The sequence below is a fragment of the Mirounga angustirostris genome, unplaced genomic scaffold, assembly GCF_029215605.1.
Source record: "Mirounga angustirostris isolate CCGP_5_RB_7025 unplaced genomic scaffold, mMirAng1.0.hap1 SCAF_7, whole genome shotgun sequence".
Taxonomy (NCBI): domain Eukaryota; kingdom Metazoa; phylum Chordata; class Mammalia; order Carnivora; family Phocidae; genus Mirounga; species Mirounga angustirostris.
The window spans coordinates 125,445,601-125,464,596 of record NW_026991715.1 but is presented as its reverse complement, the minus strand read 5'-3'; the positions used below and the strand labels follow the sequence as shown (position 1 = coordinate 125,464,596).

Genomic DNA, 18,996 nt, shown 5'->3' with positions numbered 1-18,996 from the left:
TATATTTATATTTTAAATATTTATATTTATTTATATTTACTTATAAATATATGAAATTCTTGAATTGTGCTATTCCATAGGATAGTCACTAGCCTCTTTAGCTATATTTAAATGGAAATTAGTCTAAATAAAAATAAGAATTCATACCCTCAATAGCCACATGAGGCAAGTGGTTTCCTTAATAACACAGCTAGAGAACATTTGCATCATCACAGAAAGTTGTATTGCATAGTACCTGCAGTGTATTAGGAAATCCAGAAGGTGTAATGGTTATTATTATTTTTGTAAAATGTTGTATCTTGTCTACCAAAAAAATCACAATGAAAACAGTGTCACCACGAAGAGCTGTATTCAAAGAAGTGACTTGTCATAATCAGTCCTTTTTTATTATTACTTGGTCTTTTATCAAATGTTTACTTTTTCACTGTTTTTTGGTTTTATTTTTCAAAAATGAAAAAAGATTGTCTTTATCACTAATATTTGTACTTCTTTAGTGAAGTTTTCAGATTTTATATTATTGCAATCAGACTTAACAAAAAATTAAGACTTCAGCTTTAACTAATAAATAGTTTTTATTATTTAACTTGAATGCATCTCTTTAGAATTACTTGTTTATATAAAAGAAGTTGTTAGAATGTAGTGGCCAGAGCTAGAATTTTCTTTTAGATAAAGATTGTTTTTAAAAATTTCACTGAAACTTTGGGAGTGGCTTTTTACAGTATAAACTAAAGAGTATAGGTATACAATTTTAGAAGAGTCAGATGGAAAGATGGAAAGTGGTACCCTCTTGTCCCTTGATCTGGACCATCTTTTTCTCCCCTTCCATCTGTCATCTTATGCTAGCCTTGCTTTCTAAGCTCTGTCCTAACAAAGAATCTTTACACTGAGCATCAAGAAATGAATATAGCTCCTAATACAGTACTCCTAATAGTAACTGCTGTACTCTTTCCCATGGTTTTCTCATTGCCTGTGAATGTAAACTTTTTAATACTAATCCATGTTTCTCCTAAATGTACTTTTAACACTAATATATATACTTGATATGTTCATGTTAGTAAGTAGGCTATCTGGGTGTATCTGCCTGTTAGAGTAGGGGGTGTGTGGTGTGTGCGTGCGCGTGTGTGTGTACATGTGCAGGTACGTATATATACACACATGTATTACAAGATCTGCAATTATAATTAAGTGGACCTTTTCATCAAAAAATACTATTTTAATGCTTAAATTCACTTCAGGACCCCATGTAGGTATCAATCATTTAGGTTTATTTATACCTTAGAATTCATATCTGTTCTTTTTTAATGTACTAATTTTGGTTTTGTTTTAGATCTCTGCTACTAAGTTGGCAATAGCAGAGTTACATAATAGTGAATTTTTTAAATTACAAGCATGGGAAGCACAGTTGTGGATTATTGGCCCTTTGTATAATACACATTACTTGGGATTTTCTTTTGGAGAGTCACAGAATCACATATTCTGACATGTTGGTGGTGTTTTTCTGAGTAAAGGAATTAGATTGACTATTATTGAGATACTTCAGTGGTTGATTTCTCAGGCCAAAATTCTTGGTAGGTTTTCCTTTCTTGGAAGAGCCATGAAATTCCATCTTTTTAAATATTTTACCTGATGTCCATATTTAAAATAATCATTCTTTAGGGTCGTTTAAAATTCCTTGAGTATGCTTTAAGCCGATGAATTTAGAATGGTAGGGATATAGATTTATGACTCTTAATATATATTACTTACTTTTGTCATTTGTGTGAACATATTAAATGTAAAAGTGACATAGTTAAATTTTATTTGATTTCTGTGGGGACATGTGTATGTATCTAGCATAATACCTAGTACATAATTAGAGCATATTAAATAGCTGTTGAATGACTGTATTGACACCATGTTTCAGAAGAGGTTTTGTGTGCAGATTAAAATTGTGTATTCATCTTTTATGTTCCCACCAATAGACCCTAGCTCAAGAGCTACACAATATTCAACTTTCTGTTCCCTAAACTTTGTAATAACTCTTTTCACCCTGTTAACTACGTACTTTTTGTTAAGGTCCCAAGGAGATTTACTTTTACTTATGTCTGTTTAATTACCCTTTCCCTTTATTTTGCTGTTATAGATTGGCTCAGTATCACTTCTGTTCTCATCCTGCTTCTGTCATCTTTTGTCTTCTTACCATCCTTGTTTTTTCCTTCTCAAGCAGGGGATGGATATGGAGAACCAACATAATCTTTGTAAAACCTTTTAAATTTTTAAAATTTCATCTATTATAGGGGTTCCTGGGTGGCTCAGTCATTGCGCGTCTGCCTTCGGCTCAGGTCATGATCCCAGAGTCCTGGGATCGAGCCCCACATCAGGCTCCCTGCTCGGCGGGAAGCCTGCTTCTCCCTCTCCCACTCCCTCTCTCGCTGTGTTCCCTCTCTCCCTGTGTCTCTCTCTGTCAAATAAATAAAAATCTTTAAAAATAAATACAATTTCTTCTATTATAATATACTTCAGTCAGTATATTAAATGCCAAAAATAATATATTTATTGAATTCTTTTTATTAGAATATTATCCTAATATACCTTAATGTACAATATGTCTCCAATTAAAATAATAAAAAGTTTGTGAGGTCTTTAAGACTGGCATGTTATGTGTTGTTAACAGCTTAGTAATTACAAACATTAACAATTTGATTTGGGTTATTTACAATTCCAGAGTGTCTCACAATATTTTACCTTTATATCCAAGGAAATAATATTTTTGTTTTTCCTTCACCTACTTTCTCCCAACTAGTTTATTGTTTTACATCACTTGCATTCAGTACTTCTAAGAAATATCCCATACCATCCGTATTTGAGATCATGGCCTTTAAACAGTTACTGAAAATGGTTTTCACTGGGTATGTGTACTAATGTCCCAGCTCAAATAGTCAATAGTGTTTAAATTGTAGGGTTCATTTGATTAGATAGTAGTTGCAGTCACATTTGGGGCAGTTATTTCCCCTCAGTTATTACTACACCAGTTACACTACTCAGTGTTGATCACGAAAGTACATTAACTGGTTGCCTTTTATTTTATGTGGCACTGAACAATCTAGTTGGATTGTGTTTAGGATTCTAGGCTTCTGTAAGTTTGAGAGAAAGTACTGTTTCTGAGTGAATTTTTGACATAGTTGATGATTTCTAAGTTGAGGAATTCTTAGTAAAGTGGGTATGATTGTAATATTCAAAATCTTTAATAGTGCTGCAGTGGAAATTTATTGTGGTTCATTTGAACAGTTTTATAAAATGCTTTTCAAAAAACTCAAATTTTCAGTTTCTGCAAAGACCTTACTATCATTGGTATCTTTAGGAAACATTTGGAGAATATTTATTACAGAAGTTGGCATAATATATACCTAACCATTGTTGGGTGTAATTTTTACAGCAGTATTTTGAAAACTTGTTCATGATTTCTGTTTGTAGAAAAATTTTTTGGTTCACATTTTGCTTAATAGATAATTGATACTGATTTAAAGAGATTAAGTAAAATTTTTTTAATAAGAAGTAAATGTATTAAAATTTACTAATGGTGTTTTTGCTCCTTCTCATTCCATTTCTCAAGCCAGTCCAAGGACATAGCTTCTATAAGGTTTTCCTGTATGTTAAAAATAGGCATATGGTTGAGGGGTAAATAAGGTAAATAAATAATGTGGAAGAACCTCCTATTTATGAAGAAACAGTCATTACTCTAACATACTGAATTCCTTCTTACTCTAAAAAAAGTTACTGAAATCCTCCCTTGTAAGAGCCTGATACCTATGCTAAGATAATGGATATCTACTTGATAGATCATAGTATAATATTAAATCGTTATGATCGTCATAAATCGTTAACATAATATTGTAGTAATCTAATATTATTATATAGTTTCATGTACAGTTGACCTTCTGACAGCATGGAGGGTGGGGGCGCTGGCCCCACACACTTGAAAATCCACATATACCTTTTGACTCTGCAAAAACTTAACTACCAGTGACCTGCTATTGACCAGAAGCCTTACTGATAACATAAACAATTGATTAACACATATTTTGTATTTGTATGTATTATATACTGTACTCTTACAATAAAGTAAGCTAGAGAAAAGAAAACATTACTAAAATCATAAGGAAAAGAAAATACATTTATAGTGCTGTACTGTATTTATTGGAAAAAATCTGTGTGTAAGTGGACCTGTGTAGGTCATACCCATGTTATTCAAGGTCAACTGTATGTATAATATAAGACATAGTATAATTGAGTATAGTATGTCAAGTAGGTATTCATTATCTTAACAGCTATTATCATCCTCTTACAGAGGAGGGCTTCAGTAACTTTTTTTTTTAGAATAAGAGAATTCACTATATTAGAATAATAGAGTAACAGTATATAACACACTATATGATACAATATAATGTGGAATTTTAAATCTGGATCCCCTCCTCTGCCCATAAAAAAATTAGCCTTCTCTGGCTTCTGATGTTGAAAATTGAAAATTCTCCATTAAGTTCATTATAAATGATAGTACAAAGAGCCACTGGTATCAGAATCTTGAATAAATTGTAGCCTTTCAAAGCCTTGGTCCATTCACTTTTAAAATGGAGAAACCAGTTTTCTTCCTACCTTATTCAGTTATGAGGACCAAAATCAATCTTACAGAAAGAGCCAAAACCTGTCCAGTTTTTTTATATGAAGAAATGTGATCATGCCATTTTTAATTGAATTTATCTAATGAAGAGAGTAATTTTTTAAAATAAATCATTTTATATATATATATTTTATAGTCAGAGTATATTTGGAGACATTGCTACCACCATTTCTTTCTTTATTTTTTTTTTTTAAGATTTTATTTATTTGTCAGAGAGAGAGAACACAAACGGGGAGCTGCAGGCAGAGGGAGAAGCAGACTCCCTGCCGAGCAAGGAGCCCAATGTGGGGGACTCGATCCCAGGACCCTGGGATCATGACCTGAGCCAAAGGCAGACGCTTAACCGACTAAGCCACCCAGGCGTCCCCATTTCTTTATTTTTTGAAATATATTTAACATATAACATTTTATTAAAGTGTATAAAAATGATTTGATATATGTATATATTGTGAAATGATTATTACAGTAAGGTTAGTGAGCTTTCATTACCTCACATAGTTCTGTTTTTTTCCTTGTGATGAAAACTTTTAAGATTTACTATCTTAGCAACTTTCAAATATACAATATAGTATTGTTAACTATAGTCACCTTGGTGTACATTACATCCCCGTAAATTATTTATCTTGTAACTGGAAGTTTTTACCTTTTGACCACCTGTACCCGTTTCACCCACCAGTCACCTCCCACCCCTGTCTCTGGCAACCACCAGTCTGTTCTCTGTTTCTGTGAGTTGTTTTTTTAGATTCCACATATAAGTGAGATCATAACAGTATTTGTCTTTCACTGTCTAACTGACTTCTCTTAGCATAATGCCCTCGGGGTACATCCTTGTAGTTGCAAATGATATGATCTCCTCCTTTTTATGGGTAAATAATATTCCATTGTGTGTGCACGCATATACACCATTCTTTATTCATTTGTCAATAAACTAAACAACTTAGGTTGTTTCCATGTCTTGGCTATTGTAAATAATGCTTCAGTGATCATGGGTCGGGGCAGGCTATGGTGATATCTCTTTGAGACAGTGATTTCATTTCCTTTGGATATATACCCAGAAGTGGGTATTGCTGGATCATATGGTAGTTCTGTTTTCAATTTTTTGAGGAACCTCCCTACTGTTTTTCGTAGTGGCTGCACCAATTTATATTCCCGCCAACAGTGCACAAGGTTACATTTTCTCCACATTCTCACCAGCACTTGTTACCTATTATCTTTTTGCCATTCTAACAGGGGTAGCTCCTTATGGTTTTGATTTGCATTATCTTGATGATTAGTGATGTTGAGCATCTTTTCATATACTTGTTGACCATCTATATGTCTTCTTTGAAAAATGTCTATTTGGATCTCTACTCATTTTTTAATCAGATTGTTTTGTTTTGCTGTTGAGTTGTAAGTTCTTCATAGATTTTAGATATTAACCTCTGATCAGATACATGATTTGCACATATTTTCTCCTATTCAGTAGGTTGCCTTTTCATTTTGTTGGTGGCTTCCTTTGCTGTGTAGAAGCTTTTTAGTGTGATGTAGTACCGCTTGTTTATTTTTGCTTTTGTCGCCTTTGCTTTGGTATCAAATCCAAAAAAACCATTGCAAAGACCAGTGTCCAGGAGCTTACCATCTATGTTTTCTTCTAGGAGTTTTGTGGTTTCAAGTCATATGTTCAAATCTTTAATTCATTTTGAGTTGGTTTTTGTGTATAATGTAAGATAGTGGTCCAGTTTCATTCTTTTGCATGTAGCTGTCCAGTTTTTCTAGCACCATTTATTAAAATGACTATCCTTTCGGGCGCCTCGGTGGCTCAGTTGGTTAAGCAACTGCCTTCGGCTCAGGACATGATCCTGGAGTCCCTGGATCGATGCCCACATTGGGCTCCCTGCTCAGCGAGGAGCCTGCTTCTCCCTCTAACCCTCCCCCCTCTCGTGTACTCTCTCTCTCTCTCTCATTCTCACTCTCTCAAATAAATAAATAAATCTTTAAAATAAATAAATAAATAAAATGACTATCCTTTCTTCATTGAATATTCTTGGCTACTTTTTTGTAAGTTAATTGACCATATATGCATGAATTTATTTCTGAGTTCTCTGTTCCATTGATATATGTGTCTGTTTTGATGCCAGTATTATACTGTTTTGATTACTATAGCTTTACAACATAGTTTAAGATCAGGAAGCATGGTGCCCCAAGGTTTGTTCTTCTTTCTTAAGATTGCTTTGCCTATTTATTTCATGGTTCTGTACAAACTTTAGGGTTGTTCTTTTTCTATAAAAAAAATATTGAAATTTTGATAGGGATTGCATTGAATGTGTAGATGGCTTTGGGTAGTATGGACATTTTTATAGCATTAATTCTTCTAATCCACGAGCGTAGAAATTTGTTAGCATTTATTTGTCTCTTCAGTTCCTTTCATCAGTGTTTTCTAGTTTTCGGTGTACGGATCTTTCACCTCCATGGGGAATTTATTCCTTGATATTTTATTTTTTTGGATGCAATTATAAATGGACTGTTTTCTTAATTTCTCTTTCTGATAGTTTGTTAGTGTATCAAAATGCAGCTGATTTTTGTATATTGATTTTGTATCCTGCAACCTTATTTGTTTATTAGTTCTAACAGGTTTTTTGGCGGAGTCTTTGGGGTTTTCTATATATAATATCATGTAATCTGCCAATAGAGACAATTTCCTTTCTGGTTTGGATGCCATTTATTTATTTATTTATTTATTTATTTATTTATTTATTTTCTTGCCTAATTGCTCTGCTCTGGCTAAGACTTCCAGTACTAGGTTGAATAAAAGTGGCGAGATTGGGCATCTTTATCTTGTTCCTCATCTTGGAAAGCTTTTCACCATTGAGTATGATAATAGCTGTGGGCTTGTCATATGTGGCCTTTAGTATGTTAAGGTACATTTCCTCTGTACATAGTTTGTTGAGTTTTATGGGTTGTTTTTTTTTTTTTTTATCATGAATGAATGTTGAATTTTCTAAAATGCTTTTCTGTATCTATTAAAATGATCATATGATTTTTATCATTCATTTTGTGAATGTATATCACATTGATTGGTGGATTTTGAACCATTCTGCAATAAATCCCACTGGATTGTGGTATATAATCCTGTTTCTTTTAATGTGTTATTAAATTCTGTTTGCAATTATTTAGTTGAGGACTTTGAATCTATATTTATCATGAGTAGAAGAGTATTGGCCTGTAATTTTTTTTTAACGTAGGCTCCATGCCCAGTGTGGAGCCCAGTGCTGGGCTTGAACTCACAACCCTGAGATCAAGACCTGATCTGAGATCAAAAGCCAGAAGCTTAACCAACTGAGCCACCCAGGCATCCCTTGGCCTATAATTTTCATTTCTTGTAGTGTCCTTTTCTGGTTTTGGTATCAGGGTAATGCTGGCTTTAGATGTGTTCTCTCCTTTCCTTCCTCTTCTGTTTTTGGAAGTGCTTGAAAAGAATTAGTATTCATTCTTTTTTGTTAGAATTCACCAGAGAAGTTGTCTGGTCTGGACTTTTCTTTGTTGGGAAGATTTTGATTACTAATCCAGTCTCCTAATAATTTATTTCTTCAGATTTTCTGTTTCTTCATGAGTCAATCTTGGTAGGTTATATGTTTCTAGGAATATAAATATATATATATTTTAGGATCCTTTGTGTGGTATCCATTTTGATGTCTCTTCTTTTGTTTATAATGTTATTTGATTCCTCTTCCTTTTTTTCTTGGTAAGTGTATAGCTAAAGTTTTGTCTATTTTGTTTATCTTTTCAAAAATTCAGCTCTTAGTTTCATTGATCTTTTCTATTTTTAGTCTATTTCATTTATTACTGCTTTAGTATTTAGTATCTCCTATTAAATTTGGGCTTTTTCTTTTTCTAGTTCATTAAGACATAAAGTTAGGTTGTGCTTCCACTATTTATTTTTCTCTCTGTATATACATATCAAGGAAAGGATTATTTGATCCCTGTTTCTTCTTATAGTTCTTCTTCATAGTAATATAATATGTACACTTTGATGAAATCTTTGGAGTACCAATGTCAATATCAAAACTGTGGTGCTTAAAACCAGATTTTTCTTAGAATCTTTTCTTTTGTCTACTTCATTCATAAGAGTGTTTTTTCAGTTGCTACAAACCAAATCCTTGGTATTTGTCTTCATTAAATAAACCAGTTTTCAGTGACCTAAAATGTACAGAATATAACTGTTGTAACTGCACTGGCAAGGTGGGTACTTTGTTCCAATTTGAATTAAAGTATGACTTGATATAGATCAGGGGTCAGTAGACTTTCTCCAAAGGCCCAGATTGTAAATATTTTAGGCTTTGTGGGCCACTTATCTTTAACATTGTAATACAAAAGCAACTATAGACAACATGTAAATAATTGTGTGTCGATGTATTCTAATAAAACTTTATATACAGAAACATGTGGTGGGCAAATTTGACCCCACAGGCTATAGTTTGCTAAGCCTACTATAGATATAAAATTGAAATTTTAATGTAGGTGAATCTGATAACTAGATTATTTATTCTGTAGCAAATGAGACCTAAAATTTGGATTTTCCACTGCCATTTGAGTATTTGTGTGTGTGATAAAAGGATTCATCTAGAATGAGTTTTGAAGTAGTTTTCTAGTTCTTTTCCAGTATTTATGAATGTAGTATGAAATTTGCCAAATACAATATTTTAAGCAGGATATTTAATATCTGAGAGTACTTCATTTGGTGGGGCTATATATATTATTAATATGTTAATATATAATTAATATATAAAATATAAATATATAACAAGTATATACAGACTTAAATTGCTTTTAAAATACCTTATACTTGTTACATGTCAATTATTAAATCTTATATTTCACTTTGTGGAAAAACTTCTCTATAATTATCAATATAGAACAACTAAGAACTGCTTTCAGGATTTAGAAAAGAATTTTCAGCTGGGAAAAGATATTAAAATAGATAAAACTGATCTAAACATCTTCATAGAACTTTTTTGTTGTGTAAATTTTCTTGGAATAAATTTCCATGAATAGTATAAAAGGGTTAAAGGATTTTAACCCCTTTTGCTGTGTGTTATATATTCTACACAAGTTAGCTGATCCTGAGTGTATACATTTCAGTAAACTACAAGCAGGCCTACAGAACTCAAAAACAAAGCCTGAATCATTTCATATCATCTCAAGCACTTTATGCATAGCAGTCAACTCCTAAAGGCATTGCTGTGTAAAGCAGTGATCTTTTCAATAATGATCATGAGTCAAGAAGTTGTCTCATTGCTTTTCTTGGGGGATGGGTTGGGGGGTTGGGTTTTTGTGGATTTTTTTAAAAGATTTATTTATTTATATGAGAGACAGAGAGAGAGAGTATGAGGGAAGGAGCAGAGGGAGAGAATCTTCAGGCCGACTCCCCCGCTGAGCGCAGAGCCCAGTGCGGGGCTCAGTATCATGTGATCACGTGACCCCATGAGATCACGACCTGAGTCAAAACCAGGAGTCCAACACTTAACCAACTGAGCCACCCAGATGCCCCAAGAAGTTGTCTTATTAAAAGAGATGGATACAGTGCTTATTAGAAGATTTACATCAAAAATAGAAAATAATTTCTGAGTAATCTAAGATTTTATTGTAATGGGACTTCAGAAATGAAACAGCAACTTTTATATCAGAATTATAGGCATAGATAATTAAGCTCTCTGATACAAGATAGTCACTATCCTGGGGCACCTGGGTGACTCAGTCGGTTAAGCATCTGCCTTCTGCTCAGGTCACGATCCCAGGGTGCTGGGATTAAGCCCTGAGTCGGGCTCCCTGCTCAGCAGGAAGTCTGCTTGTCCGTCTCCTTTTCCTTCTGTGCTTTCACTGTCTCTCTCTCTCTCTCTCTCTCAAATAAATAAAATCTTTTTTAAAAACCCAAGGTAGTCACTATCCTATCAACTTATAATGAGTAAAATCAATTTAATTTTAAACGTTTTATTCAAATTATTCTTTATCTTTAATCGAACCTATAGCTTAAACAGTAGGAAGAGTCCACACATTGAGTTTGATTAACCTAAAAGGACCTTTTCAATTTGAATTGACTCAACTATTTTGAAAGGACTGGCAACCATAAAACATAAAAGACTTTAAAACTTTTGTGATTGTGCCCTAAGAAATAAAATGCATGTTGTGACCTAATGCACACATACAGGCACATATTAACAATCGCTGTACTACAAGCAAAAAACTGACATTTTCACTTTCATTTTAAAACAACTGCTAGTCAAGACCCACAAAACTGATTTCACAAGATGCTTATGGGCCATAACCTGCAACTTAAAAATTGCTGCTTAACATTGAAAAGGAGACTTGCCAGTTCTTAGGTTGTAACATTCTTTGTGTAGTGATTATATAATGGTTCTTTGCATTAGTTTCTGTATTTCTCAAAGACTATGAGAAAGAGAATAGCTGCAGATTTGACCCTGACCACCCCTCCCTAGCCAAAGATGAGTTCAACTACTAGTCTTTCCTTAAAAAAAAAATCTTTTTTTTTTTTTTAATTTTTTTATAATCCTGAATAAGCGTTATTAGGCCTTCAGCCAGTACCTGGGGTCTCTTTGCCTCTTATCAAAATTAAGGCAACTTTATACCAGACTATCTCATTATGCATGACTTCATTTATCCTAAACCATTACAAAAAAAGCAAACCTCTCTATTTCCTGACTCTTTTCTTCTAGGGGAGGTAGTTTACCTGATGCTCTCTTCCCTTAAATTAAGACTTCATCCTCAGTTATAAACAGATCCTCCCTTCTTATTACCCTGATGACTGTTAACATCTACAGTAGAAAGCTGTGAGTTTCACTTCCCTCATTTTCATTCAGTGAAGGAGCCTTAGCACTAAAAAGTAGACTCTCCTTTCTCCTAGTTTGCTATTGCTCCTTCCAAGTACAGTTGATGCTTGAACAACATGGAGGCTAGGGGCACTCACCCTCCAACACACAGTCAAAAATCCATGTATAACTCTTGACTCCTCCCAAATTTACTGATAGCCTGATGTTGACCAGGAAGCCTTAAAAATAACATAAAGTCGACTAATACATATTTTGTATGTTACATATATACTGTACTCTTACAATGAAGTAAGCTAGAGAAAAAGTGTTATTAAGAAAATCATAAGGAAAATAAAATACTTTTACAGAACTATACTGTATGAAAAAAAAAAATTTGGCATAGAAGTGGACCCATGCAGTTCAAACCTGTGTTGTTTAGGGATCAACTATAATTGCTAAAATACACATGTCAGAGTTCTTCCCCTAAGGTCATTGTTTTGTGTCCTCAAAACTTTTTTTTTTTAATTTATTTATTTTTTTTATTTTTTTAAAGATTTTATTTATTTATTTGAGAGAGAGAGAATGAGAGACAGAGAGCATGAGAGGGAGGAGGGTCAGAGGGAGAAGCAGACTCCCTGCTGAGCAGGGAGCCCGATGCGGGACTCGATCCCGGGACTCCAGGATCATGACCTGAGCCGAAGGCAGTCGCTTAACCAACTGAGCCACCCAGGCGCCCAAAACTTTTTTTTTTTAATGTTATGTTACGTTAGTCACCATACAGTACATCATTAGTTTTTGATATAGTGATCCACGCTTCACTGTTTTCGTATAACACCCAGTGCTCCATGCAGAACGTGCCCTCCTTAATACCCATCACCAGGCTAACCCATCCCCCCACCCCCCTCGCCTCTAACACCCTCAGTTTGTTTCTCGGAGTCCTCAAAACTTCTGACACCAATCTTCCATATCCCTGTATTCACGGAGGATTTGGCACAGGCTTCCTCTTTACCCCTAGTACTGCCATCAGGTTATGACCTTGGGGTCCCTGTGAAAGGAACATTCAATGTCTGGTCTCATAGTTGAACCACACATTTTTTTTACTATTTCTCTTTAGGTTGCTGCTTTTTGTTTATACCTCCCAACTGTTACCGTATTTCAGGGCTGTGTAATCTGCAGTTTATGCTCCTTGGTTGTACTTCTTAACATTGGCTTCAAATAAAGACGTAGGCTTGCATTTAGGAACCATTTCCACCAAAAAATATGTATCTTCAAACCATATTAACCCACGTAGGGTCACAAGATGGGCCGATTGACAACATACACTACAAAATTTTTATTTTCTTTTGCCTCTCATTAAAGATCCATTTGATGCTACTCCCCTGTAATTTGTGTAGGTTATTCTAAGAATTGTCACTTAACTACATTATACCTAAGATGTTTTTTATGACTTACATAATTTGGAGGTTTATGTGAGTTTCATGGTTTGTTTCTGAATATGACTGGTTTCCATTGTCTGAATCTTCAGTCCTAAAGAGTTCACTAATTGAGGTGGTTTATTTTAATCTTGGGGTTTTTCACTTAACACACATTTTTAGTTATCAGATTAGTGACTCTCAGACTTTTAGTAGTCTGGTTTTAATAATCTGCTCATTGTGCTAATAGGAGTGATTTATACTTGAATCCAAGATTAATAAATGTAGGCACATCTATGCTTCTAGATGTGCTAAATTTTAGATAGTATAGCTCTCCTAAGTTTAGCCTTATGAGAGCTAGAAAATAGAGGTGTGCTGTGTCTATTATATATCTACAAAAGCTGAAAGTGTAGTACTTCACAAAAAATAACATTATCCTCTCAAGCCAATAACTTAAAATTCTATGGTAATTCAAACACCTGATTTAGAGAATAAAGTAACTGGGATGGGAGAAATGAGGTGAGAAAGATAATCATAAAGTACGAGCAATCTGAAGCTTTTAAGAACAGATAACTCCACAAACAACAATAACTTATAAAATCATTGTGTTGAGAAATAGACATTATTTTTTCATTTAAAAGATTATTTCCTAATTCACGAGAAAGAACATAACCAAGTACATCATAGGCACCATTTGAGGTACTCACTGTTTATTCATATCAATTGAAGCTGAGTCAGTTATTCAATCCTTGATAATGTATTAAACACGCTGATTGTGAGTATAGGAAAGTCAAATATTTTATCTCTTAACCTTTGTAATCAAGGGACCTGGCTGAATCAGTTTATAAAGTGTTTTACTAAAAGGAAGAAAGGTGGTTTAATTCAGAAAATGCATAAACCTGTGGAATAGGTGTTTCTATTCAAAATGAAAGAGGGTTTACTTTTGGAGGATGGTACATTGAGAGACATTACCCCCCATTGCTGGATTTTTTTTTAAGTTGGGTCATCTTCAGAAATTAAACATTTGGTCTTTGAATTATGTTGCTGTACCTTTCAGAGTTATACAGACGTTAAAATGATCTACAGAATACAAAAGCTCTTAAATTTGATAGCATTCTTTTTAATTTAGGGAATAAGATGGTAAATTACAATGAATAAACTTTGATGCCTGCTTTATGAAATATATGATGTAAGTTTTCTGTGTCTGGCTGTTGTGAGGAATTTTTTTTTTTTTTAAAGAGAGAAAGAAGAGAGCAGACTCCTTGCTCTGGGGATATAATAAACCATTGTAAAGAGAGTACAAGTACCAATACATATATTGACCCTTGATTATTTTTGTATATTTATCTGTATATTATAATTCTGGGATATTAGTATCAGGTCAGTATATGTCTCTGAGAATGGGAATTTAGTCTAAGCAGAACATAATCAGAGAAATCTGCTTTCTAAAAAATTTCATGATGGACTAAGGGCCAAATACTTTGGGTTGTCTATATTTAAATACCCAAAAAGGTTTATAACATTTTAGGTAGTACAAAAAAGAAAGCAGTTTCATTTCTTAAAATTTGGGAAAGTCTTCATTTGCCTATAAAATATAGTAATTCAGAAACTATACAGGAAGTACACTTGTAAGTGATCATAGGAAATTATGAATGACAGGCAATCAAAAAGCATTTATTAACCATTAACATATACATACTAAATATTATAGGTCATGTGGAAAGGGGAGATAAATACTAGAAAACATGATCCTTCTATCAAAAAAACACATTTAATTAGAGGTGTTCAAGACATTAAGGACCTTTTTTTTTTTTTTTAAGAGAAAGGGAGGGGCATAAGGAGAGAGAGAATCCCAAGCAGGCTCCACACTCAGCGTGGAGCCCAGCGCGGGGCTCAGTCTCAGGACCCTGAGATCATGACCTGATCCTAAATCAAGAGTTGGATGTTTAGCAGACTGAGCCACCCAGGCACCCCAAGACATTAAGGAATTTTAAATGAGGTGCATAATGTGTTTACCTTGGGGCTGAATGTATGGACAATCCAAAGCTAAAGTTGGTTTCTTTTACCTGTATCAATATTCTAAAAAGGGGACATCACTGATAAAATACAGTTGAATTAAGAAAGCCAGCACAGAGTAATGTTGCATGATTTGAAAGTGACACAGATAAGTACACTCAACATTAGTATGTCAGGATTCTCAGCAGTGAAGTCTTTGGGATATTACCAGTCACAAGTATTACATCTTTGTTGGGTAAAATTTTTGCTATGTGTGTCCTTAGAAAAATAAAGGAGTAAAAGTTAACTGAAATAATGCCTTCATGATGTTGACTAAAAGTTCCACAAAGAATAAAAAAGGATTATTCCTCCATCGAGATTAATAATTTATGTTTTATATTCTTAAATTATTGGGATTATATGTTGAGGCTTTGAAAGTGTCTTAATCAGTACCCATTCATTTTTGTCATGATTTATTTGTATCCTTTACATAAGTACTATTATCATTCAAATGTTATAGTGCTAAGGTTGATTATAGTTACTAATATTCCCTGCTATAAACCACTAAGGTACTCCTTGCTCCCAATTTCTAAAATTTAGCAGGTAAGACATCATTTTTATACTTCCACTCAGAGATTTACAAGGGTAAGTAATTTAAAATTGTCATCTTTAATAGTCATCAAGGACAAATTATCCTGAATAAATACCTTTTGCTACTTCTTTGTTTTTAAGCTCTCAGTAGGGTGTTAAGAATTTGTTTCTTCATAGCAACTGTTAGTGTATTTGTGTATATGTGTGTAGGATTAAGTAGTAAATATGTTAATGTTACTATGTTGGTATATTTTTATCCTGTCTTAGTCTTTCATGGGAAAATATGAACTTATTTCCTAACAAACTTGAATTTACTATTTTTAATTATAGACATTTACATTTAATATATTTTTATTTATCCTGCCTTTCATGTTTTTATTCTCTTCACTTTAATGCATATATTGGTTTATCTATTTGAGGAAGTTCTTTGTAATACTAAAGGCATTACCATGCCTCTCAAATAGACAGTGATAGGTAAAAGTTATAAAACTCTTGTCCCAGCCACAGTATACAACCAAGAGCATAGAGGAAGAGAAGGGTATGATAAATGTCTTCCAACTCTTCAAATTTGCACTGAGAGATAGTATTACTTTCAAACTAACTGGTCCAGACCTCTGTAAAACAAATTTGGGTGCTACCAAGAATGCAAGATGAATCCCTTACTACATACAGACTGGATAATGCCGGCGGATCTCTGGTTTTAGAAAGTTTTAGTCCATACACACAAATGAAGGCATTATATCAAAAATGGATGATATAACTACCCTTTTTACGTTTTTTAAGTTATTATATAATGATATATGTATAAAAACTGCATTATCAGTTTAGGGTGAAACCTGTTAGAATTTTAAATACGTGTTTTATTAAAATACAAAGCTGACTTAGAAAACTTATATAAATACTAATATTTCATTTTTATTGTGCTAATTTAGTTAAAATTTCCCTTTTATCTTCAGATTTAAATTCTTTTCTTACCTTTCATTAATAGGTAGTATAGATCAATCAGTGTTAAAAGAATTACCCCCCGAACTTCTGGCAGAAATTGAATCCACCATGCCACTTTGTGAACGTGTGAAAATGAATAAACGCAAGCGTAGCACAGTTAATGAAAAGCCAAAATATGCTGAAATCAGTTCAGATGAAGATAATGATAGTGATGAAGCTTTTGAATGTAAGTATCACATAACTTTATTATTATTTTAGAATTAAGCAGATTGTTATGTTTGTCTCATTCATAATTTGGGGGGTTAGGAAGAGTACAGTGATCTTAATAACATAGTATAGCGAGTTTTTTTTCTTTATACTTAAAAAATGTGCAAAAGATGAGATCAGTTGGCACCAAGAAAAAAAATTTAATGAGCTATAATTAGTGTCAAATAACACAGGTACGTGTCTGTATTTAGCAAACATTTATTGAGCTCCTACTATATATGTTAGGCACTGAGAATAAAAATACAAATAAGATGTGGCCCCTGTCTTTGAAGAGCCTTCAGTCTAATGGGGGGAATTATGTAAACAGTTGTAGCACAGTGAGAAAAGTACAGTGATAATAAGTAAATCCAGGGTGCTATGGGACCACATTGGATTGGCATCAGAATTATACTTGGGGGTTCAGGGAATACTTACTGGAAGAGGTGACACTTGAGTCCTGAAGGACACATAGGAGATAGCCAGGTGAAGAAATATTTAAAACCATACTATCACTAAATTATGAATGGATTAGCCACATTGCCAGTTATCTGTGTGGTTTGGACCTGGCTTCTCCTTTTTGCCCAGCTGTGTCCTGGAATTCCTCCCTTGTTTCACTGTTTTCCAGAGCTGGCTTCTTCACTACACAGCTACCTCTCTACAACACTGTGATCACCTGTCTTTGCACTAGACTTGCTATACCTCGCCTGTCTTCCTACTGGTCCACTGAAAAAGTTCTTCTCTTTTATCCCTATCTTCCTTCTTCTGGAGCAAGAGAATTGAGCCTAGCCAAGAGGGGTCAGCAACCTTGTTTGACTTAAACGGCATTCAGTGGAAACAGACTATGGGAGATCTTCACTTGTGTGCCAACTGACTTAGTCATTATGACCAAAAGAAGTGGGAAGACCACCAGTGTGTTCTACCTTTTCCACCTAGTTTCCATAGATTGAGGTGTGACAAGCAAGGGCAGGAAGGACAGATGCATGCTGCCAATTTTAAATGTATATTGCTGATGGAAATCCTTCACCTCCTCCAAAGTTTTCAATGTTCATTTACTCTGATCTTCTTTAAATTGTGAGCTCTTGAGCTATGAGGAGTAGACTATGAATACTGAACAAATATGAACAAAGTTTTAAAATTGAAATAAAATATAGAGCAAAGTTAATCTGACATTTAATTATATGTATAATTGTTATAACTTGTTATTATCATGAGATGTATTTACATGCAATATATTTCAATGGCTTAAGTTAATACTTTTTTATTATAATCAAACATTTTGGTCATATGGGAACATATGCTCTGGAAAGGGAGAGGAGAAAGGAGATCTGGTGGCCCAGAAACTCACTCCCCTTTACATACATGCCTCTCCTTCACTCTTCCTCCTTCTCCCCCATCCCCAAAACATCACCCATTTCTAAAGGGAATAGCTAAGAAGGAGGAGTTCCTTAGTTGCAGATTGGTTTCAAATCACACTTCAACTCCATTTAACTGAGTGTCTCCCTGCAGTGCTAAACTGATGAGAATTTGAAGCTACCTCACAGTTAGTAGAAAGGATAGCATATCAGAAATACCCACCAAGTGTAAAACAGGGGAGAGAGCAACACATGCCTTATGTTTGTCATCAGTGCAGTCACTATTCTTTTCCTTGCTTTCTATTATGAGAGCTGTCGTTTCATCTTATGGGAGCATACATTGTCATCTTAAAGCCATGGATCCTGTTACATCTATTCCCAAGTATATTGGAAGCTGATATTAGTTGGAGAACCTCAGTTTCAACCTGCTAGGCACAAGAAGTTTCTCTGGATTTTTCAAGAGACCTCAGAGTAGCTTCCTGTTTTTCTTAGTTTATTTCTATACAAGTAACTATAGAAAAATTGACTCAGAGGCACTGATTTGAGAGATGAAAGAATTTCAGTTGGTTGTTGACATAAACAACCAAATTGTCATTACACCATGACAAAAACAATGTAGTGAAGAGACAGTGTAGTACAAAATGTAGAAGTATTATGAGAACATAAGCACAAGCATTATGCTGCTTTGAGAGACTTTTTGAAACTTAAGGTTTTACTGCAGTTTAATCAAATTGATTTCCTAAAAATCTAAAACTAAGGCAATTGTTTTATTGAAGGATGGGGGAAGGGTTGAGGGGGGGTAACTTTGAAAGTTGGGCCACATAGATATGGGTAGCCATAACACAAGTACAAGGTCATTGGGTTGCTGGAGAAGGAAGGAGGAGGGAAGACATAAGCTAAGGAGCAATGTAGGTAAAATTTAGAAAGGGAAGGTGGAAGACACTCAAGGCATATTTTACCTGTCTGCTGAGCTCCTCCCCTACTTCTTTCAGGGT

At 34.1% G+C, this 18,996-nt stretch overlaps 1 protein-coding gene across 4 annotated transcripts in view; it reads left to right on the top strand.

The window, feature by feature from the left end:
* The window catches only part of NIPBL (NIPBL cohesin loading factor), a 205,628-nt gene that overhangs the window by 123,170 nt on the left and 63,462 nt on the right, over positions 1-18,996 (top strand). For all 4 annotated transcript variants that reach the window (XM_064596787.1, XM_045862229.3, XM_064596788.1 and 1 more), the window contains one exon: positions 16,447-16,629. In XM_064596787.1, coding sequence (XP_064452857.1) covers positions 16,447-16,629 — 183 coding nt within the window. The remainder of the gene's footprint in view (positions 1-16,446; positions 16,630-18,996) is intronic.